This window comes from Chionomys nivalis, chromosome 5, assembly GCF_950005125.1.
Source record: "Chionomys nivalis chromosome 5, mChiNiv1.1, whole genome shotgun sequence".
In the NCBI taxonomy this organism is placed as follows: Eukaryota; Metazoa; Chordata; class Mammalia; order Rodentia; family Cricetidae; genus Chionomys; species Chionomys nivalis.
The window spans coordinates 6,400,373-6,424,090 of record NC_080090.1 but is presented as its reverse complement, the minus strand read 5'-3'; the positions used below and the strand labels follow the sequence as shown (position 1 = coordinate 6,424,090).

General features: G+C 40.9%; 1 protein-coding gene across 1 annotated transcript in view; it reads left to right on the top strand.

The window, feature by feature from the left end:
• Spata17 (spermatogenesis associated 17) overlaps positions 1-21,793 on the top strand; it is a 177,835-nt gene extending 156,042 nt beyond the window's left edge. Inside the window, 2 exon segments of the mRNA XM_057770146.1 lie at positions 17,946-18,028; positions 21,418-21,793. Of these exon segments, the coding sequence (XP_057626129.1) occupies positions 17,946-18,026 (81 nt within the window). The 3' untranslated portion in view covers positions 18,027-18,028; positions 21,418-21,793.
• Positions 21,794-23,718: the final 1,925 nt, after the last annotated feature.

The following is a 23,718-nucleotide window of genomic DNA, read 5'->3' as shown; positions in this document are numbered from 1 at the left end:
ATCTGGGTGACAACTGCAGACTGTGTCTTTTCTTTTCCCAGAATTCTTCTGTTCTTGTCGTCCTGCCTCTACCTCCTGCCTTGTCACCCACCTATAATTCCTGACTGCCTAGTGGCCAATCAGTGTTTATTAAACATAATACAAGTGACAGGATGAAAGACCATTGTCCCACAGCAATTACTGGCAGACAAAGTAGGTCAGAGAGTTTCCCCATGGCCAGTGCTGCCACAGGAAGGTGAGAGAAAGTTAGAATCATGTCTAGATTTTATTACTGGCATGAGCAGGGAGGATTCTAGCTGTTATGGCCTACCTCAGGAAATGGGTTCTGCTGTCTAAGGTGGACCAGAAAAGATAAGAAGGCTATTGCTTCTGAGCCCCTTTCCTTTGGTTCTGAGCACTCAGCCACCAGAGTGCTATAGTTCAGGACTTGAACCTGTCTTTGCGCATGGCTGTGCAAGCACTGTGAGCATTGAGTTTGAAATGAGAAGTGAATAGCAGCAGATTTGCTAGTCAAGGGTCTGGATCAGTGTGACAGTTGCTTGTTCCATGAAGTTCTCCTTAAAGGTATAAGACCCCGCTTGCTGAAAAACATAGGTACTGTCTTCCTTGAAAAGTGGGGTCACCCTTAAAAGGGCTACGTTTCTATTTAGAGAAGATTTATTTATGTATAATTGCATATGCATAGTGTATCCAGCACTCTGATGGCACAGGAAGACAGACAAGAAAGATAAAGGCCCTGGACATACAGTTCTGATATATGTGTCTGAAAATTCCTTCTTGTCAGTGTAATCAAAACCAACCCCATTGAGAAATATCTTACAGATATTTTAAGGCGTAGGTTATCAGAGCTGTGAAGGACTACAGGCCTGTGTCTGCTAGTTGGGATTCCAAAGGCTTCAGTATGCATGTGAGTTGTCTGTGGGATTCCGATGACCTTTCTAGAAAGGCAGGCTGAGAGACAGACTTGATGATGTGCTGCCTACCGAGGACTGCAGGGCCAAGCCCGTGTGTGCATGTGTTCGTTCAGTCATGGCTTTGACCAAGTGTTTACCAAGCCCACTCTGCCCAGCTCCTTTGTTAAATCCTGGCAATACAAGTCTGAATAAAATGCCCCCTGGCTTTTAGTGGATACTGCCCTTAATGAGAACTCCCTTAGGGAGCCTCAATACACAGAAGCCTTTAGTTTTTCTCCTACCAAGAAACACTTATTTTGGAATATTATGATGTTAGTGTCTGTTGTTAATACCCATTGTAATTTGTTCTCTTGAAGCCATCCTGATATTGGCTCTGAAAATTTTTGCAGCTTATTTTCCGGTAAATTAACTATGTACAGACCACATGTTCCCTTCAGCATCAGTTTCATACAGGATTCCTTCTATTTAACTTGGGCCTTCTTTGTATGCACAGATGATGTTACTGAGACCTCTTGCTGTGATACTTTAGTCATGTGATAAAAATCAATGAGCAGCATATGGACCTTCCTAACTACAGCATAGTATCTAGTTGAATGTCTTATTTTGCTCTATTGCAATGAAATTAATATCTATATTTCTGTGCATACGTCTGTTTCTGTATTGCATCTATTTCTGCTGATACATTGTTATACTGTGTACCCCTTTTAATATGAGTTATGTACCCCTGATACAATAGGTTTGTCCAACAAGAATCCGCATCACTTACCTGCTGATTCACATTTTGACCTGTCAGTGCCCACAAGTGCATTAAATCCAGGACCATACACAAGGGGGAGCTGACCATGAGAACTGAAGAAACTGATGAGTCAAATGACAGTGAGAGGTGACACTGTGGAGAAAGATGCTTCAAAACAGAGAAAGAAGCAACTCAGACACATAATCCCACAGCTTAGATTTGCCCTAAGTCAGTTATAAGTGGCCCCTGGAAAATCAGCTATGAAAGGCTATTCATCACCGTTATGTTCACTTAAGAACATGTGTTCTTAAGAGTGTCTTTGAAAAAAGCTGACCTTCACTAAGTATTTGCTGTATGCTGGACCCTGGTTCTGTGGTTGTTTGTGAGACGATGTCTCTCTGTTTGGCACACAGTGATGTGGAACTGTCTGTAGATTCCAGACTAGCCTCAACTGTGTGTTCCCCTACACCAACCTCCAAGTTTTAGGAGGTAACAGACATGGCAGAGATTTTGTGACTTATCCAAGATCAGGAAGTTTTCATGGAGTGCACTGGGCTCCAAGGCAGAGCCGCCCCTGAGTCTATGGCTCAGAAAGCCTATGGGCAAGCCCTGAGTTGCCTGCTGTCACTGGGCATTAGGAATACACAGGGGAGTTCTGTTTTTATTTATTTTTTTTTTTATTAAAAAATTTTGCCTCCTCCCCACCTCCCTTTTCCCTCACCCTTCCCCCACTCCCCACATCCCACTCCCCTCCCCCTCCCTCTCCAGTCCAAAGAGCAATCAGGGTTCCCTGCTCTGTGGGCAGTCCAAGGTCCTCCCCCCTCCATCCAGGTCTAGGAAGGTGAGTATCCAAACAGGCTAGGCTCCCACAAAGCCAGAACATGTAGTAGGATCAAAACCCAGTGCCATTGTCCTTGGCTTCTCAGCAGCCCTCATTGTCCACCATGTTCAGAGGGTCCAGTTTTATCCTTTAGGTTCAGGTTGACAATGTGTTTTCAGTTTATACATCTAAAAGTTGATTCTTTCGAAGCATGTGCAAGCAGTTTCTTTGAAAGATTGCATGATAAATTCTAGCTCTTGGGGATTAGGAGAATACAAAGACTGGAACACTTAAAGCCGTTTTTGGGATGCTTGGAGTGAATAGGGAGGAGCATCCTCAGGTAGAGCAGCTGCCCCCTGTGTGTACTGTGGATAAAACTGGGGAGATGCTGTCATCTCAGAGCTTCCGTATGTGACAAGAACATGAGAGAATCCGGCTGGCTGGGCCTCACTGCATCTCTGGAGGAGTGTAGAGCCTTGACGGCTAGGAGAGTCGTGGGGTGGAGAAGCAGAAGGACCTGTCCTGGAGCGGTCACACTCCCAGCACTTGCCAGCATTCAACAGCAGCCAGTTTGAGGCCAGTCTGGGTAGCAGAGTTCTGGCCACACAAGGCTGCATAGGAAGCCACCATTCCAAGAAGGAAGAGGGGAAAGAAGAGGAGAGGGGTGCACTGAGTGTGAGTTGATTGCTGGTAGTCTTCACACTTGTGCTAAGGTCTTCCCAGCTCCTTCATTCGTAGTAATCCAGTGGAGTTAGTGTGACCTGGTGAGACTAAAGCCCTGGGCCCTCAGATGTTGGCATCACCCATCAACACCTATGCATGCCCAGAGGAAGACCTACAGACTTCTCAGAAACCAGCTTTGGAGTCCCTGTCACGTGAAGTGGGCCACCATTATCATCATGCTGTACACATCAGCTCTGTCACCTACATCAAAACCAGTAGGGAATTAATAAGTTTCTCCGCCATGGGGCCTCCAAAATTAATGTTTTTTAAAGTCACCTAGAGCAAGTCACTCGGATCACCCTTAGGTCTGCTTAGGCTGAGTTTGTATGAAGCATGTCAGGTACTCTTTGAAGCTGCCCTGTGAGCTCCCACTTGGGAAGCAGAAGGAATCCTGAGGGCTACCTAGAAAGGGAATTTGCAGTTTCATTCAAGAAATAATTTTCACTAAAATAGCATTTGACATTCAGTCAAAATTCCTTGTCATCTACCTTTTTTTTTCTAGTTCTAGGAGAAAAATCTCTGAGATATTTTAAATCTGAATATATTAAAATCGTTTAAGCTGATCAGTATGTACCTAACTCTTGATTTTCACCATACTCTCGGTGCTATGTCCCTGGCGCAGCAATGCTGTTCCATTGACAAGTGTGAATATGGGCTGCTCATGTGCTCAGCTGTGTCTGCCTACCGCAAAGCCTTAAATAACTAGACAAACATACAGCTGCTGACCTCACGTTCCTACACTTTGGGGCGAGTGGCCCAGGAAATTCATTCTTTGTCATTTTCACTTGGGTTTGAAAATGAACCTGGGCTGCATTCCAGCTCAAAGAGCCATTCAGTTCCAAAGGCTCCTAAACTGTCCCAAGGAGCTCGTTGTGGCAGCGGATGATTTGTGTTTGGCTGGGCATCCTAATAGCAAAAGCTGTCTGCTCTGGCAAGCAGCGGCTATGGCAGGATGCAGCATCACCATCCCCAGTTGGTTTTTCAGAAAAGCAGTCCCCCACCCCGTGTTTCCCCTGACTCCACAGGAGCATCGTGCAAGTGGCTTTCCTGAACTCACAGATAAATAGCTGCTGGCGGCAGGGTGACTGTTTGCATCAGGAGCAGCTTGTGTGGAATTTAGAGTCAGCGCCAGAGGTTTCCTGAAACCAAAGCCGTAGTTCAGCTCAGTGCTAGCAGTCAGCTACTAGCTAAGCTGTGAGAGACTGGAAAATACAAACACAAGAAAAGCAGTAATGGATTTGTTCTACAGGGCACAGTGGGCCAATGTATGTTCATCCACATGGCTGTAATGTCTATGGTCTGGCCCTAGGCAGGACTAAGTCCTGGGACCAGTGGTTGAACAGAACACAGTATACTATGCACACAGGCCGCTAATGCTACCTGAATGCATGGCAACAGGGGACTTATAACTCAGAGAAATCCAACATGAAGAACACAAGAGCATCACAGGACCTAAAGAAGAAAAGCCCAGAACTTCTGAGGGTAGTCATTGTTAATCTGCTGTGTACATGTCAATGTATGTGTGTATGTATGTTCAGGGTGCTTATTCCCAAGACAGTGACTCACGGGAAGCATGATCAAAACCCTAAGTCATCCGTTGCTCCGCACTTGGCAAAGCATCAGCGGGATTTACTTCACTGGGATTTTGGAAGAGCAGGATACGTAGACCATGAGCAGACTGTGACCACTGATTGACAGAGAGGAGAAAATGTGAGCGCTGAGAGCCTTGCTTTACCCTGTTCCTCTCCAGAATAAAGACACAGGGTAGGCAGCCCCATCCTATAGCCGATGAGACACCATGGTGGCCAATTGAAAGAATAATGAATTGTTTCCATTTTTTAAATAGCTGCAGGCTGGTTTATGTGTGCTTGGCCTGATATGAATTTTAGTAGAGTGTCTTTCAGGGCATTGGGTGATCTTCCTGCTATTCAGTTTCTGATTGTAAACGTCCTCACTGTGTTCCTTCATAGTTCTTTCGGGGTTTGAAGTCCGTCTTTCCTTCTGGCATTAGCTTTCTGTGTGTTCTCTCTCTTTTATTTTTATTTCTTGCTAGCATGCCTATCAGTTTCCCAATATTATTGATGTTTTCAAGAAAGTGGATGATGTTTTTGACTTTTCTTTTTCTATGTGTTTATGGCACATGTGTGTTTATGTATGATGTTCACATGTGTATGTTTGTTTGCATGTGTGGGTATGTGTGTGTTCAAGTGCACATTCACACATGTGCACATGCTTGTGGAGGCCTGAAGTTGACACAGGGCATCATCCTCTTTACTTTTCACTTTGTTTACTGAAGCAGATGATATCTGGGGAAATCAGAGGGCACTTAAGTGCAATGGAGGTTTTCTTGCCTCTGGAGAGCAAAGATTAGGAAGCTAGATTTCAGAATCATCAACAGCCCCTCAAACCACCATCAGCTGGTGGCTTCCAGTTCTTATGTCTCACAAACATGAATGAATGAATGAATGAATGAATGAATGAATGAATGACAGCTTTCACAGACAGTGGAGGACGGAGTTTTACTGTGGGGGAGAGCTCAAGGGGAGGAGGAAGCAGAGCTGCCATAGAAGAAGCAGGCTCCAAACAAGGCTGGCCACCGAGGGTCCCGATGAGGGTTTCTAAAGCTTACTGGACTTCAGCGTGGACACACTGCTCAGTCCAGTTGTCCTGCCCATGAGGTGTCCGTGTGTCTCTCCATCCCTGTGTCTGCACAGCAATCTCAGGTACACACTTTTCAGGGCCAATGAAGCCTCTGGCCACATGTGCCTTCCAGACAGCTGTGTTCACTAGACTTGTTAAGTAAGAGGAGCAGCCAGAGCCCAAGCAAGTGCCCCTAAATGGCCTCACAGCAGGATAAAACTTCCGAAGCAGAGCTGGTTCCAAGCACCAGAAACAGAAACTCTCCATTTGTGAGGTTCCCACATGAGAACTGCCTGACATGTTCCTGTCCCTTGTCCTTACAACAGGCTCTGTCACTGAGAACATGGGGCTCACTTACAACAGGCTGTCACCGAGAACATGGGGCTCACCGGTTACAGCTAGTCTTTACCCAGGGAGCCCCTGACTTTGCCTCTGGAGTGCAGGGATTATGTGGTGCTGGGGTCCAGAGTCTGGCCTGCATGCCTGAGGGGCAGGAATTCTACCTGCTGAGCCATCTCCCTAACCCAGTTTCCCAGTCTCCATTCCTGATTTCTACTCGGAGTATTTTCCTCTCCTTGGTTGTGAGTCCTCTCCTAGTTCCTCAAGCAGACGTTCGGGTCCCTGTCAAAGGTCTTGTCCTCCACACTGGCCTCTCCGCTCTTGCTCCCACAACATTGTTGTTGGGACTTCCATCATCAAAAGCTTTGTTTCCGTTTTCAGCGAGGTCTGTTTTCCTCCTGAGATCTCTTTGATGTGTGTCCTCTCCAGAAGGGCACTATCTAATTTTCAGATGTTTGGAGATTTCCATCTGGCATTGATTTCCAGCATCAGTCTGCTTTGGTCTGAAACAGTACTGTGTGGTTTGTTTTAAACTCGTTAGTGTTTTCTGGTCCAGTATGTAGTTTGTCTTGGTGGTATTTCTGTATGAATCTGAGAAAAGTGTGCGCACCCTGCTGCTCGTGGATAAAAACGTCTATAGATGTCAATTGCATCCAGTTGATTGACAGTGCTGTTCAGTTCAATTACACCCTTGTTGATTTTCTACCTGCTGGATCTGTCAGTCACTGATAAAGGGGTACTGAATTTACCAAGTACAATAGAGAATCCATCTACTTCTCCTTACCAGGCCTATGAGTTTTTGCCTCATGTATGTTGACCCTCTGATTCTAGGCACATATACGTTAATGATTGACAGGTCTTCTTGGAGACTTGACCCCTTTATCATTCTTTAATAACTCTCATTATCCCTGATCATTTTCTTATTCTGAAATCTGTTTTATCCAAAATTATTATAGCTGTTCCAGCTGTCTTTTGAATAATGTGAACACGGTGTTTCTTTCTCTGACCCTTTATGTTCTCTATTTGTGTTTTATATTTAAAGCAAGTTTTTAGATGATATTATTCAGATTCTACTGTCTTTTATGAGCCATTTAGACCATGCCCTTCTAACCTGACTCTGAATGCGTTTGAACCACTGTTGTGGTGATCTACCATTGTAGAACTGTTTTGTCTTCACTACACTTGACCTTTATTTAGTTTTAGTTTTTTCCTCTTTTTCTAGTGTGTCTACTGTTAGTTAATGATTTTATAATATTCCATTTCTCCCCACTCTCAGACTCTCAGATGCAGACCCTGAAGTATTTTTTACAGTCACTCTGGAGTGTGGACTACATATTTAGAGCAAATGAGTCCACTTCCCAATAGCATTACCTTGATTGTAGTTAACAGACGTGAACAGATTCCCCTAGTTTCTCTCTCCAGACCTTACACATCACGCTGCCATCATTTGCTTCCCTGTCCATCTCTGTAGACCAATCACATCGCTGTTACGTGGCTTCATAGTAAAGACTGTTCTCTGATAGATAAACAATATGAGAAACTAAAGATTTCATTTTTTTTCTTTATACCTAAAACTAAATTTCTGACTTCTATCACATTTTTCTTCCTCTTTAGCATTTCAAGTGGAATGGGTCTATTTGTTTTGAAAGTTAAATAAAACATTGCTGTGTACATTTAAAAAAAAATGAAGCTACTCACGGTTCTAGGTTACAGTGTCCATTAAATTACCAACATAAAAGTCACACATGTTACATGGACAAACTTTATAGATTCAAGGTGAAGAGCTGTGTGAGTTGTGGTAAACGTGGTAAATGTAACGGCATAAGTGAATGCAGACAGATTGTAAAAATATATACAGCTTTAGTGGGGAAATAGACTTACACAACCACCGTTCCTGTGGAGACCAGGCGAGCACGCTTACCAGATTTATAGGTAAACATTAGCCTGAGGCGAACATGCCCCTTAAGGGGCGGGACTTATCCCTACATCTCCCCCTTTTGTCTAAATAAGACAGAACTAAACCAAATACAACTATATACAATAATAACAAATAATAAATATAACAACCAATATTGAGAAGAAAAGTTTTGCTAAACATTCTATCTCAAGGAGTCTAAATAATGTAGAGAGTAACTACAATTATATAATCTTCAACTCCGTCAAAGATCTGAGAAGGGAATAAATAATACTTAACAAATGAGATATAGCCAAAATGTGCAACAATTGACAGAGACAACTGACTACCTGGACAATCAACCAAAGTCTCGTTTGCAATGTTGAGTCAACCAACTTTGGCTAAGGCCTAACATAACTGACATACCATTATTAAAAAAGGCAAGGAACTTTTCAAAACTATCTTACCCTGTCTTGGCAGGATATGACAGGGTTTTATCCATTGATGCACGCTCTGTATCTCTTTCAGTGGTTGAGGTGTGGGCATTTCTTTGCCCAAAGGCCAGTTCTGCCAAAAAGAAAGGCTCCAGGTGGAGTGTCTTTGGTGCTCAACATTCTCTCTGGAATAGAGCGGTGTTGCCAGGAGCAATTGTGTCTCACTATCACAAAACTCTGAGTTAGATTAAAGGCCATTTTCTACAGCTCTTTGAAGAGGTTGAAGATTATCTATCTATACTGAGTATAATCTCTATATATCTAAAGAACCTGATTAGTCTAATTATAAATGACAAACTTAGATGACGATTAATCTATATAATTCTCAATATCTATCTAACTTAAAGACTAAGACAATAAACAACTGTGTAACAAATGAGGATAATGACCTCCAAATATAAACACTGTACAAATATACATTGCAATATGGTAAATATATATCAATACACAAACATTATATAAGTATCTTAATCAGAGGTAGAAATGTACACTGCAATATGGTAAATATATACTATATATATATATATATCAATACAATATATGTCAATACATAAAAAGTGTTTTAAACAGAGGTAGAAATATGCATGCATACAATAGTCAATATAATTTAACTTTGTATCAATATACAAGAATTGATACCAATATATTTGTCTAAAAACAGTAACTCACAATTATAAATCTATTATCCCATCATTCCCTCTTCTTTTTTTTTTCCCAAATGATTCCTGAGCTTATAAAATTCCTCCCCAATCTCCCAACCCCTAAATGATGTCCCTAAACCCAGGGGCAAACTTTACTGGGAGAGGGGACGTCATCCTCTAGAATTACTTCCAGCTGTCATGGGTGCGACGTTCTTTCTGGGGGATCCTGTGAAAGTAAAATGATGGTTAAATTTCAAGATCAATGTCTTTTAAAATTGCAAATAGTCTCTGAGTATTTTGTGGAGGTCTGGCCAGAATGTTGTACAAGATGTGCACCATTTCGGCTAAGTTGGGATCGTCTTGTACAGCTGGTACCCAAAACAGGTCTTGTAGTAGCGCTATCAGTATCATGACGTCATATCAACCAGGTAGAGTTGCTGTTGTGGGGCCCCATCTTCTTCCTGGAAACTTCAAATGTCACTTCAGGAAAAACTCATTGTTCATTGTGAAAAACTTAAACATTAATCATATAGACATATATAGACATACATATATATATTCAATGAAAGGCATGATAGATATATTCAATGAAAAGTATGATAGATATGAAGAAAAGCAAAGATGTTTTCTAAACTCATATTTCTTTCTGTCCCCTATCATGGCTCTTGACATGAGACAGAAACTCCAGAAACTCCAGGTTTTTCTCTTATTAACAGGCTTGGAATTGGAGAGGGACTGAGCCAGAGTCCAACTTCAAAACCAGCTCTACATATTTATAAAGAAATGTTTAATAAGACATATATATTAAAAAATTAATACTTACAAAATGTGTTCATCCATCAGTAATTAAATATTCAGAGTCCCTTAATTTCTTTGAAGATGAGTGTTTTCCTGTGGAGATAAGAAAAGAACCCTGCCCCCAACCTATCTGTATTTCTTACCATCAGTATGCTCGCCATCCTTGTGAATGAATTGTTATTTATCTTTTCCAAGTGGCTTCTCTTCTTCAAACCGAACCTTTATTAATTTTGACGGTATCCACAATTTTTCCTCACCTGTGGAGATAAGAGCAAAACCCCTTCCCCAACGCAGTACATCTCCTGGCTTCCATTGTGAGGTCAGCACATCCTTGAAATAAACTGGTTGATTTAGTTCAGTAGACTTTTCCATTATCCAATGTCTTTCTGCAGCCATTGTTCCCTTCTCATTAGCGTTGAGAAAATTCAAGGTTAGCAAAGCATTATGTAACCTATTTCTGGGGGTGTTTTCCACCCCTTTCTGTTTGTTCAACATATCCTTTATTGTTCGATTTGATCTTTCTATGACTGCTTGACCTGTAGGATTGTATGGTATACCTGTAACATGCTTGATATTGTAATAATCAAAAAAACGTTTCATTTTCCTAGAGACATAAGCAGGACCATTATCCGTCTTTATTTGTGTAGGTATACCCATGATAGCCATGACTTCTAATAAATGAATGATTACTGAATCAGCTTTTTCTGAACTTAAAGCAGTTGCCCACTGAAAGCCTGAATAAGTGTCAATGGTGTGATGAACATATTTTAATTTGCCAAATTCTGCAAAGTGGAACACATCCATCTGCCAGATTTCATTCCTTTGGGTGCCCTTTGGATTAGCCCCTGCAGGCAGTGGCGTTTGGTTATAGAAAGAGCAAGTAGGGCATTTCTTTACAATCTCCTTAGCTTGTTGCCATGTAATAGAAAACTCTTTCTTCAGACCTTTGCTATTAACATGATGTTTTTTATGAAATTCAGAGGTTTGTAGCACACTACCAATCAATAATTGATCAATTTCTGCATTCCCTTGTGTTAGAGGACCTGGCAGACCCATATGGGATCGGATGTGTGTTATGTACATAGGGCAAAGCCTGTTCCTGATCAAATCTTGAACCTGGAGAAACAATGAGGTTGGTTCTGTATCCTCATGTATAAATTCAGCAGTTTCAATATGTAAAATAACTCTTTCTGCGTATTGTGAATCAGTAACTATATTAATAGGTTCTTTAAAATCCCTTAGCACCATAAGAATGGCATATAATTCAGCCTTCTGGACAGAATCATAAGGACTTTGTTCCACCTTACCCAAATCTTCTGATTTGTAACCTGCCTTCCCTGATTTATTGGCATCAGTATAGAATGTACGGGCTTCAGTTATTGGAGCATCACGGATGATTCGAGGAAGAATCCAAGAAGTTCTCTTTATGAAGTTAAGCCTCTTGCTTTTTGGATAGTTGTTATTAATGTCTCCCAAAAAAATTAGCACAAGCTCTTTGCCATGGTTCATTATCTTCCCATAATTTCTTTAGTTCATCAGCAGTGAAAGGCACTATAATTTCTGCTGGGTCTATGCCTGCTAGTTGATGAAGTCTCAGCTTGCCTTTTATAATTAACTCAGAGACTTTTTCCACATAAGTTTTCAGTTTCTTACTTGGTTTATGTGGTAAAAAGATCCATTCCAAGATAATATCATCTCTCTGCATTAAAATTCCTGTAGGAGAAATTTTTGATGCTAGTATGATGAGAATACAATTGAGCTCTGGATTCACCCTGTCCACATGTGCCTGTTGTAATTTTTCCTCAATCATTATCAGTTCCTTTTCTGCTTCAGCTGTTAATTCTCTGGGACTGTTTAAATCTTTATCACCATCCAAGGTTTTGTTCAAATGAATTATTAGATCAGGTGTTATTCCAATAGCTGGTCGTAGACTGGAAATGTCTCCTAACAGTCTTTGAAAGTCATTGAGAGTCCGTAGGCGATCTCTCCTAATTTGTGCCTTTTGTGTCTTAATTTTTTGCAAACCTATTTTATAACCTAAATAATTAACAGAATCTCCCTTCTGAATCTTTTCAGGAGCAATTTGCAATCCCCATTTAGGTAAAAGTATCTTTATTTCTTCAAACAGTCTGTTCAAGGTATCCATGTTTGAATCGGATAACAAAATGTCGTCCATGTAATGGTATACTATAGATTTCGGAAATTTCTTGCGTATTATTTGCAATGGTTGGTTCACAAAATATTGGCACAGGGAGGGGCTATTTAACATACCCTGGGGGAGGATGGCCCAGTGGTACCTCCTCGAAGGTTGAGAATTGTTATAAGTAGGCACTGTGAAGGCAAATTTTTCTCTATCTTCTTTTTGTAAAGGTATAGTGAAAAAACAATCCTTTAAATCAATAACTATGAGAGGCCATCCTTTTGGTAATAAAGAGGGCAAAGGAATTCCAGATTGCAGAGGGCCCATAGGTTGAATAACCTTGTTGATGGCCCTGAGATCTGTCACCATTCTCCATTTACCTGATTTTTTTTCTTAACCACAAATACAGGAGAATTCCAAGGGCTGGTAGATTCTTCTATATGTCCAGCATCTAATTGTTCTTGTACCAGCTGTTCTAAAGCCTGTAACTTTTCCTCAGCTAAAGGCCATTGCTTTGTCCATATTGGTTTCTCAGTCAACTATTTTAGAGGCAAGGCTGTTGGTATCTCTGAAGGGACATCAATTGCTTGTTCTTGTACAGCCCAAATGGCCGGTTTTCTCCATTTGTAATATCTTTTAATATTATTCTCAGAAATATAGGCTCTAGAAGTAGCAGGAATGTTAATTTGGGTATTCCATTGTTGTAATAGGTCACGACCCCATAAATTCATTGCAATATTGGCTACATATGGCCTTAATTTTCCTATTTGTCCCTCTGGCCCTGTACATTCAACCCATCTCATGCTCTGCCTTACTCGAGATAGGGTTCCAATTCCCAGGAGCTGAACATTTACATTCTGAAGAGGCCAATATGGATGCCAAGATTCTGGGGTAATGATACTTACATCAGCACCTGTGTCCAGCAGGCCAGTAATAAAAATGCCATTTACACACTCTCTCAGTTTAGGTCTTTAATCATTTATAGAAGTTTGCCAAAACACACGTAACTTATCTTTCTGATTATTATTGCTTGTAACAGTAAGCATGGGGCCTCCTAATTGTCCTGACGAGGCATGTTCTCTGCAGAAACTGGAAATGACTGAACCATGTTTGCCATGGGGGCCTGTGTGCCCCCGCCCCATGTTTCCCGTCTGTATCAGGTTGCCTTGTCTATCTCTTGTAGACCTGCATTCATTCATCCAATGTCTGCCCTTTCCACATCTTCTACATAAACCTGAAGGCTGAGTCCTCCTATTTCTTTTATTTCTAGAAGATGCATTATTATTATTTCTGAAAATCCGTTGTCTACAATTCCTTTTCATATGACCCATTTTGCCACAATTAAAACATTTGGTATTCTGATGTCTCCTTTTACCATTGGAAATTGCTTCTTCTACCCATGCTTCAGTGCCATAATCAAATATATCAACATTCCGTGTATGCAAGACCCATTCTTCCAAGGGCGCTGATCTGAGCTTTAAAGGCCCCCAAATCCTTTTGCATTCCACATTTGCATTTTCATAAGCCAAAGACTCAATCATTAGACGTCTTGCTTCTGGGTCAGATATCCCTATTTGTACAGCCTTAGTTAGTCTTTGTAAAAAGTCACTAAAGGGTTCTCTCTGACCCTGTTTAACTCTGACAAATGATTCCATTCTCTGTCCTGGGTCTTGCACCCTGTCCCAAGCCCTTAAGGCTGCTGTAGTACACATGGAGAGTGTGTTTTCATCCAAATTAGCTTGTTCCTGAGGGTCAGAAAAGAGCCCTTCACCTAGAATTTTATCTAGGAAAATGTCAATACCCTTCGCTTTTTCCTGCTGTTCTAAAAGTCTAGCCTCTTGCCTGAATAAGCATTTCCATTTCAATTGCGGTCCACTCTCAAGTACCGCAGAGCTCAGCTGGAGCCAGTCCGAGGGGGTTGCTCTGCTTGTCGTAGCCCAAGATTTTAGCATCTCTTTAACAAAAGAGGCATGCATCCCAAAAGTCATGACAGCCTGTTTAATTTCTTTGAGATCATTCATACGGACAGGCTCCCATGTATCTTCCTTAATGACCCTAGGGTTTCTGGAACCAATCACCTTCTCTGTTGTTATTACTGGAAAGGCAGGTAGAGCTGTAGGTAGAGCTTTGTGGAAATTGTCCCGGAGAGATTTACCCACAGATGTAGTTAAAATTTGCCTTTCTACCCTCTGCTCTTCTTCATCAGAATTTAGAAATTCCTCAATCTTTTCAACTCTATTCACCATTGCCTTCTGCAATGTCTGAATCTCCTGTCCAGAATTATGTTCCAAAGCCTTCATTGAGGATTCTAAAGTATGAAGTTTGTCTATTAGAGATAACATCTCATCTTTGGACATAATTTTTGTGGCATAAACTGTGCCTTCTTGTATTGACAATCTTTCCGCCAATCTGTCATAAGCTTTAGACAAAATCCGATTGTCACATTCAGCAGTTTTGATTCTCTCAGTTAATGTTTCAGTTCCTACAGAAAGGGACTGAAGCTTACGATCCAAATCAGCTGTTCCCTCTTCCATAGTAATGAATTTCTCCTTAACATCAGCCTGTACCTTTTTTAAATTTTGCTCGGTTGATTGAGTCATGCTAAATAAAGATCTGTTCTCTTCCTGGAGGACTTCAAACTGATTCTTGAGAAGATTGTTGTCATTCTCAATTGTTTTTAAGCATTCAATCTCTGCCTTAAGAATCCTGGATTCGTCTCGTAAAGATTTTATCATATTTCTGTTATCAAACCATTTAGTGCCAATGAAAACTAAGAATCCCAGAAGGATCCATAGATGTGGGGTGATAGACACCTCTTGTAAAATCTCCCACATGGTACAATTAAAAAAACTGTTAAATTCTTGAATGGTAACATGTTCAGACATTTTATTTATAAAAGAAAATTTTTTTACCTGCAATGACCGGTTCCTGCCAGTGGTGGTCTCTGTGGTTTTGGAGCCTGTCCTGGAACTAGCTCTTGTAGACCAGGCTGGTCTCGAACTCACAGAGATCTGCCTGTCTTTGCCTCCTGAGTGCTGGGATTAAAGGCGTGCTCCACCACCACCTGGCCGGCCTTGAACTCACAGAGATCTGCCTGCCTCTGCCTCCCAAGTGCTGGGATTAAAGGCGTGCGACACCACAACCGGCAAGCAGGCAGGGCAGAATGGGCCTGTGTGGCCGAGTGTACTTTGGACTCGGCATTAGCTAGCGGGCTACGCGCTTGAGTTGGGGGCAAAATAGCCCGACGTTGGACGCCAAAATGTAACGGCGTAAACGAATGCAGACAGATTGTAAAAATATATACAGCTTTAATGGGGAAATAGACTTACAGAACCACCGTTCTCGTGGAGACCAGGAAAGCAGAAGCAAGTGCTGTGAGCATGCTTGCCAGATTTATAGGTAAACATTAGCCCGAGGCGAACACGCCCCCTAAGGGGTGGGACTTATCCCTGCAGGTAAACATGTCTGAGATGCCATGTGGGCTGGAGTTGGGTTACTTCCACAATACGTCTCGAACAGAAAACAAACAAGCAAACAAAAAAACACAACTATAGCTGCTGAGCCCCACAGGAAAATCAGACCTCATCATACACAATCCACCTAATCTGTGCTACCTAAGAAGAAGGATTTCATTCTGATTAACTCATTTGATTTTTATCTGAGTTTCTATCGCAAACATTCTCTCTGCACTCAGGAGCAGTGCCAGTAACAACTTCTATGCTACTCAGGCAAGACAAGCACAGAATGACAGGTGAGGAAGTTTTCCTGAGTTAGGTGTCAACGCAGGTCTTTGGGTGAGGAGTCTGTTTCAAGGCAGAGTCCAATCTCTGGTGACACACTGGCATACCACGGGTTCTTCTGAAGCTTCTCTTTGTGTACTTGTAAATGTGGCCCCCTCTTGGGAACCAGGCCAAGGATGGAGGTCCTCTTAGTTTGTGCCAAAATTTTCTCCGATAATAGTTAGACTCTTAAGAAGGAATTAATCCTCTATAAAGTCTGACCATTTCTTTACAGTGTTCGGGGTGGTGTGGGAGCTACCTCTTCAGCACCTCTGTTTGACCTACGTACTGTAGAAACATCCACTCCTTAATCAAATGCTGCTAGTCTGTCTCCCAGCAAAAACTGACTTCTCCAGGTGCCGTCTAAAGAGCAAGCCAAGTCCAAGGCTTACACACTTGACCTCTGGTGCAGTCATGTGGACACATCACATTCCTCTTTTCATGGATTCAGTTGACAGATGTTTACTTGGCCCAACATTAAGTACAGAACCCCCTAAAACCAAGGCAAAAGCAATCATGTTGCAAATATCTTGAAAGTAGCTAATTAAATTTTATGTTGGCACAGCTCAGAGCTGCTTGTGTGTGCTACCCATAGGCATTAAAAATTGTGTTTGCAAGGTGGGATGCTGCATGCCTGCCCTCCCAGAACTCAGGAGGCAGGCACAGCAAGACTGCCACAGCTGAAGGCCAGCCTGACCTGCCTAATGATTCCCAGGAATGCCAGGGCTGCAGTGAGACCTTGTCTCAATAACTAAAACAACTGAAAGGCTTCTGTAAAGCAAAGGACATGGTCAACAAGACAAAACAACAGCCTACAGAATGGGAAAAGGTCTTCACCAACCCCACATTGGACAGAGGGCTGATCTCCAAAATATACAAAGAACCTAAGAAATTGGTCATCAAAAGAACAAATAATCCAGTAAAAAATGGGGTACAGACCTAAACAGAGAACTTTCAACAGAGGAATCTAAAATGGCTGAAAGACACTTAAGGAAAGGCTTAGCATCTTTATCCATCAGAGAAATGCAAATCAAAACACTTATTCCACTTATACCTGTAAGAATGGCCAAAATCAAAATCGCTGATGACCATTTATGCTGGAGAGGATGTGGGGTAAAGCAAACACTCCTCCATTGCTGGTGGGATTGCAAACTGGTACAGTCCTTTTGGATATAAGTATGGCAATTTCTCAGAAAATTAGGAAACAACCTTCCTCAAGACCCTACCACTTTTGGGTATATACTCAAAGGACGTTCAATCCTACCACTAGGACATGTGCTCAACTATGTTCACAGCAGCATTGTTTGTCACAGCCAGAACCTGGAAATAACCTAAATGCCCCTTGACCAAAGAATGGATAATGAAAACGTGAAACATTTACACAATGGAGTACTACACAGCAAAATAATAATAGTGATAATAATAATAATAATAATTATTATTATTATTAATGACATCTTGAAATTTGTGGGCAAATGGATGGATCTACAAGACATCATATTGAGTGAGGTAACTCAGACCCAGAAAGAAAAATATCATATGTACTCATAAGTTTTAGACATAAAAAAGCCTATAATTCACAATCCCAGAAAACCTAGACAACAAAGAAGACCCTAAGAGAGGTATACATGTATCTAATGTACATGGGAAATAGAAAAAAGACAAGATCTCCTGAGTAAATTGGGAGCATGGGGACCATGGGAGAGGGTAGAAGGGGAGGAGAGAGGATGAGAGGAGAGTGGAGAAAAATATATAGCTCAATAAAAACAATAAATAAATAAATTTTAAGAATCAAAGAAAACACAAATTTAAAAATTAAAACACAAAATTGAATTTTAAATTTAATTTAAAAGCTTTAAACGAATTAAATCTTAGTTGCTAATTGTGTATGGAGAGTGTGATGGGGAAACATGGAGTGCTATTGTTAAAATCTGCCTCACAGTTCAGATTAGTCCCAGGGATGATGTCACAATGATAGCAGTATGAACCAGTGGGGTGTCTATGGTAATCCCATCTCTTTCCTCTAGGATTTTCAGACTGTTCTACCATCATTTGACCTCTTCTCAAAGTATGGAAAGCTATATTCGAAAGCTGGACAAATTGTGTAAAGGTAGGTATTTTTGCTGAGTACATCACAATGTATACAAAGTAAACAATCAAGAGAATGACTTAAGTGTCAGGTACTTTAAAATGCTATAATCAGATTTATGTAAGATAAAATTCCATAAATTCCTTTCATTCTAATCTATTGGTTTTCAACACTTGATATTATTTCCCAAATATCTTTTCTAAAATGGACTAAAAATATATCAACAGAACTAAGAGAATTCTGGGATAGTCTTTATCTTTTAATTAAATGACATAGTAAAGATTTACACAGTGTCTGAAAATATACCAATGGTATCCAACAGGCTAAACTGTTTCTCAGTACTATATTATTACAATACAGTTTCTTTGCTTGGTATGTGCTTTATTTGAGGTACCAGATGCCTTGGGGGATGGAAGGAGTGTAGGGTCTCTGATAATTAGCAAAGTTTTCAGGATAGACAGGACAAAAGACAAACAACTGAAATCCAAGAGCCACATGAGCTTTCGGTGATGTTACATTTATCACTAAGGTATTTTAGGATGAAGAAATGATTACAATCAAGCTAAGATCACAATATTAGACAGTATTGTAGTAAGCTTTGCACAACTTAAGCAGGCATGAGATGAAAGACAGTTGAAGGGGAAGGTCAAGAATAAGAAATGAGAGGGAGAATTGCCCAGTGTCCTCCCAGGCCAACAGCTGAGGGAACACATTGCTCTGTTGGAAAAGACATGACATACACAAAGCCTTCCCTACATTTGGTATTCATATTTCCTCTGCCACATACATCTTTGAAGGCTTCAATTTGGTTATTAATATATTAAAGACAGATACAAATACTCACCGCTTAACTGTTCCAAAAGAAAACATAAAGGAAATGTAAAATATTCTAAATTAGTAGAAAAATGTATAAATGTATAACCAAATAAAAACAGTGTCAAAGGTTTAAAGTATGATTACTATTGACTAGCAATGTATCTATGAGCCATAAGATGTTATATATGTGTGTGTAACTTTTAATTCAAAGATTTATCAATCCTATTTATAATTATTTTATAAAGAAGTATTTCTTGTGTGATACTGTTTCTAGAAGATATGAGCAGTCCTCTGTTTATGTCAGATGAGGGACTAATGACAGAAAAAAATAATCACATCACCAAAGTCCACCTTTGTGACCCAGCAAGTTTATTGCATTGTGTATAGGGATGCTGGGAAGAAGTTACTTACAGGCTTATGAATACCTCAAATGCACCCGCATCACAGAGAACCCACCCCAACCTGGGTGACAGCTCATGAAAGATGCACCCCTAAAGCTCTCTGCAGGACTTGTAGACAGCTCAGTGGGATAGAGAGGCTACTCTCCTCAGCAGTTGTTACTGCTTATATAACGTCTGGGAGGGAGGGTCTTTGTGAATCTGTTTAGCTTCTGGGACTTTCTGACCATTGTGAGTTGTTTACTTCCTGAGTCTTAAGGGACAGTCTCCTTTAGAATTTCCTGAGTCTTAAGAAGCTTCCATCTAAGATGAAATGTTCTAATTCAGAGGAAATTACTAAATGACAATATTGGAAGCAATTTAAATGCTCATTAATATATAGTAACATCAATGAGGGCACATACATTGTAAGTCTTTACCTGCTGATCTGACAGAGCACCTGCCTTGTATTTCTAAGACGGCCACGTTTGAAGCCACTGTGCAATTTGATTACATAATAATGTATGTGTGTACATGTGCACACATATACAGCATGTCCATTTAAAACATTTCTAGGTACTCATATGTTAAATATGTGTATATACATTTATGTATTGCAGAAATGATAATGGTGGCTATGCCTGGCTGGTAAGATTTTCAATAACTTTAATTTTCCCAGATTCTGTTTTAAATTTCAACCTTTTTTTGTTTGTTTGGTTTTTGGTTTTTTTGTTTTGTTTTGTTTTGTTTTGTTTTGTTTTGTTTTGTTTTGTTTTTCAAGACAGGGTCTCACTGTGTAACCCTAGCTATCCTGGAATGACCTATGCATACCTCGAACTCACAGAGATCTGCCTGCCTACCCGTCTCCAGAGCTGGGATTAATGGTGTGCACTACCACTGCCCGGCTCAATTTATTTTTAAATTTTCACTTAATCAAACAAAGACAGCGTTAAACCAAATTCTTCAGTAAGGCCTAATAGTTCTCCTCTACAATTACAAACACTGGGCCATTACAATTCTACTTACTCATGATAATTTAAGACAGTTATTTTTTCTGAAGATAAAATACTTGCTAAATTATTTATAGTGAAAGATAAGAGCAAGAGTAACAAATGTTTCACATTGGTTCTAATTAAACTGGGCAACGCAAAGACACCAATGTGTGGCAGAATTTAAAGAAATGGTTGACAACTCCTCTTTGTGATTTAAGTATTTTGTGGATTGGAAATAATTTCTTTCATTTGCCTTTGTATCTGGTCATTTTTTATAGCTTTTAATAGTTTTCCAGATCATTCTCACGTAAATTAGAATACCCTGGGCCCTGTCAGTGTTGTGGTGTCTTTTTAGCTGCATTCATCCCACTAGACAGGAATAAGTAGAGTGGAAAGACATTGTCATGAGAAGCTAAGATCATTGTTTGTATTTATGAATGGGGCCCCATGTGGCATGCATGGAAGTTTTTCTGTATTGTGTTCTGATGAATATCCCCAGTCTTCTTTGAAATGGGCTTTGGTCCAGCCTGTCTTCCTGCTAAAAATGTGGTTCCATTTGGAAGTCAAATGAGATGAGTTTTAATTAAATGTTTGGTTAGACATGAAAAGCAGTGTACATTTCCCCCTTCAGCGTATGAATGACTCAAAACTTGAAAATGAAAAATAAGTCCAGTTGACACCTGGGTTGGGAAAGGAAAAATGGAAGCTTCCGTTGTCTTTGTACAGAGGAACTAGGTGAGGAGGACAGACTGTATAAGGGAAGAGTGATAAGCAAGCATTTAAGCTACACATTCGCCTGCGGAGAGTAAAATTTTTAAGCCATTAAGAAAAATGATAAAGCCTAGCTATTCATATCAGCAGAGCATGAATTTGTAACCTTAAATCTAGTCATAATGAGCTGGCAGAGAGCCAAGTGTAAACACTTCTGTATCACTCTGGTAAACTCCTCACACTGAAGACTCTGTCCTCACCCATCGGCTCGGGAATGCCGTGTTTTTCAGTAACTGAGGCAGATTGTTAGACATTTCATGCACTAGTGACTCCTGTCTTCCAGGTTGCTAATCCGGGTGTGCTGTCACAGACATCAGAGGGCAGGGAGAATAAGCACAGTGTCAGAGAGCCAAGGCATGGTCTTGACTTCCTAGCCAGGCACTGAGCCAAAGCTAAGAGCGCTTGCGTAGAGAATGTGAGAACTTGTTTTAACGAGGTGCTCTTCCTCTCTCAGTGTGCTGCTGACTTTAGAGAAGATGATGAAATGAGGAAATGAGGTGAAGATGAAGTGAGCACAAACAGAAGATGCCACTGCCCAGGGGTCCAGGCTCTACCTACATGGTGGATGCACAACCTTGATCTCAGTTCTTTAACCTCTGTGTGCTCTTGTGAGCGTCCCCCTCCCTCCCCTCCCTCCTCCTCCCTCTAGCTTCCCTTCCTCACTTCTCTTGCTCTCTTCCTCCTCCCCCCACTCCAGTTCTTTCTCTTGCTCTCACCTTCTCATATTCAGAGGAAAAGTTTAAAACCATCTCTGGTTCTTTATAAAACTTTCTAGTTTGAAAGGAAAATACAAAGGAGGCTCTTATAAGAACTAATCAGATTTACTGATAAGCCAGACTCACTGTGATCAATAAATGATGACACTCATTTTACAGTTTGTGTGTATTGTGTGGGGGAAGTGACATGTACGTGTCATGTGTGGTATTTGTGAGGGTGAAGGAGGTATATGTGAGTGTGTGGTGTGTGTAGCCGTGGGAGTGTAGAGGAATTTCAGATTTCCTCATTTATCTTTTGGGACAAATACCTGTGGGCCTTTTACCTTTGAGAATACCTGTAACAACTATAGTGACCATATTCTGACCCCCATCACTCTACTTACAAGTGATGAACAACTTTGGTCTCAGTCCCTTTGTTACTGGACAACAATTAAAAACAGCTAACACGTCAGTAGAACGGCAGAGTAGGAAAGTTCACATGAGAGTTCTTCCCCAAGAAAAATAATGGCACATTATTCCGGCTATATATACTCATGTCTGTTTTATGACACGATTCTGGAGAGACATAACAAACCTCTTTCAGCCCCAGCACAGAACTAGCAAGAGATCAAAACAAGGTAAATCTCAGTCCAATTTGATGAGCCAGTGAGTTGTACTGAGGTTACTTATAGTCACAGAAATGGCTCAAAGAAAGACAGCTACATTACCAAAAGCCCAACTCGTGAAAACTGGAAGCGTAGAACCCACTGCACACCTTCCAGACAGCTTTACAAGGTAATGGCTGTTCACAGGCAGCTCTGTTGGCCTGCACCTCTTTCAGGCAGCTCAACTTGCCTGAGAGTTTCTCAGCAGTCCTTACCCTAACCTAATCCTCACCCTAACTTTCATAAGCTCACAAGGAGGAGGAGACTGGTACATCTGGTTAGGTTCAGAGACTTCCTGAAACTTGAGTTGTTCAGTTTCTGAGTTTTGACAGCTCCTTGCAGTATAGAATGTTTCATCTCAGAAGAAATTGCTACACAACAAATGTCCTTGAACTTGAGGTCCAGCCGAATCATAGTAGGTATGTGAGCCAAACTCCAATGTGCTCAAATGCTTAGACGGGAGCAGTAACAAAGTCACCTGGTCTTGTGGCTCTGGCTATTCCTCTATGACACTGTATTGTGGTTTGCTAAAAAGCCAGGCTCTAAAGTTCCTGTTTGTTTCAAAAGACTTGAGTTTTCCTAGGATGTTTATGTTAAATAGACAACTAAGGTTCCCCTGCCCTTGGTACCATCCCAAATGCATCCACACAGTGAACTTTTCTGCTAGAGCTAGTGTGATGTTAATACTGATTGTCACCTCAGCAAGGGCTGCAGTTCCTTAGGAGACACGTTCTCTGCAAGCATGAGGACCTGCAGTCCAGTCTCTAGCATTCATGTACAATGCAGAGCATGACTGCACAAGCATGTAAACTCAGGGCTGGGGGTTAGAAACGGACCTGTCCGAGTATTTGTGGGTCTGTCGTCTAAAGTAGTGAGCTTCATATTAATGAGAGATCCTATCCCAAGGGAATAAGGTGGAGAGGAAGAAAGGGAGATGCCCAGTGTACTTGGGCATCTGCATGCTCATACATGGCTGGGTGTGCAGGCTCACTCACGTGTATTACCACACATACACAGCACACACTGCAATCATTCAGCAATAGATAGATGACCTGGTATTTCTTTAAAAAAAATATGCTTTCATTATTTTTAAAATTGTAAACTATTGCATCATTAGTAAATTGATTATAATAAACTTAATTCTTCACAATACTAAATTTACTTAATGGCCTAAAATGCACGATACTTTGAAATTTTCATGCATAAAATGTTTCATTTTTATTTTTGTCATTGTGGGAACACAAACATATCCTAAAAATAATTCCCTTGAATGGTAATTTTGCTTAAAGACATTTTCTTTTATCAAGTATGTAGAGCTCACTTTACAGACTTTGAGTGACTAAAGAAGAAAGCACTGAGCCCTAGAATGGGAGTCTGTCTCCAGGCTTCTCCCCA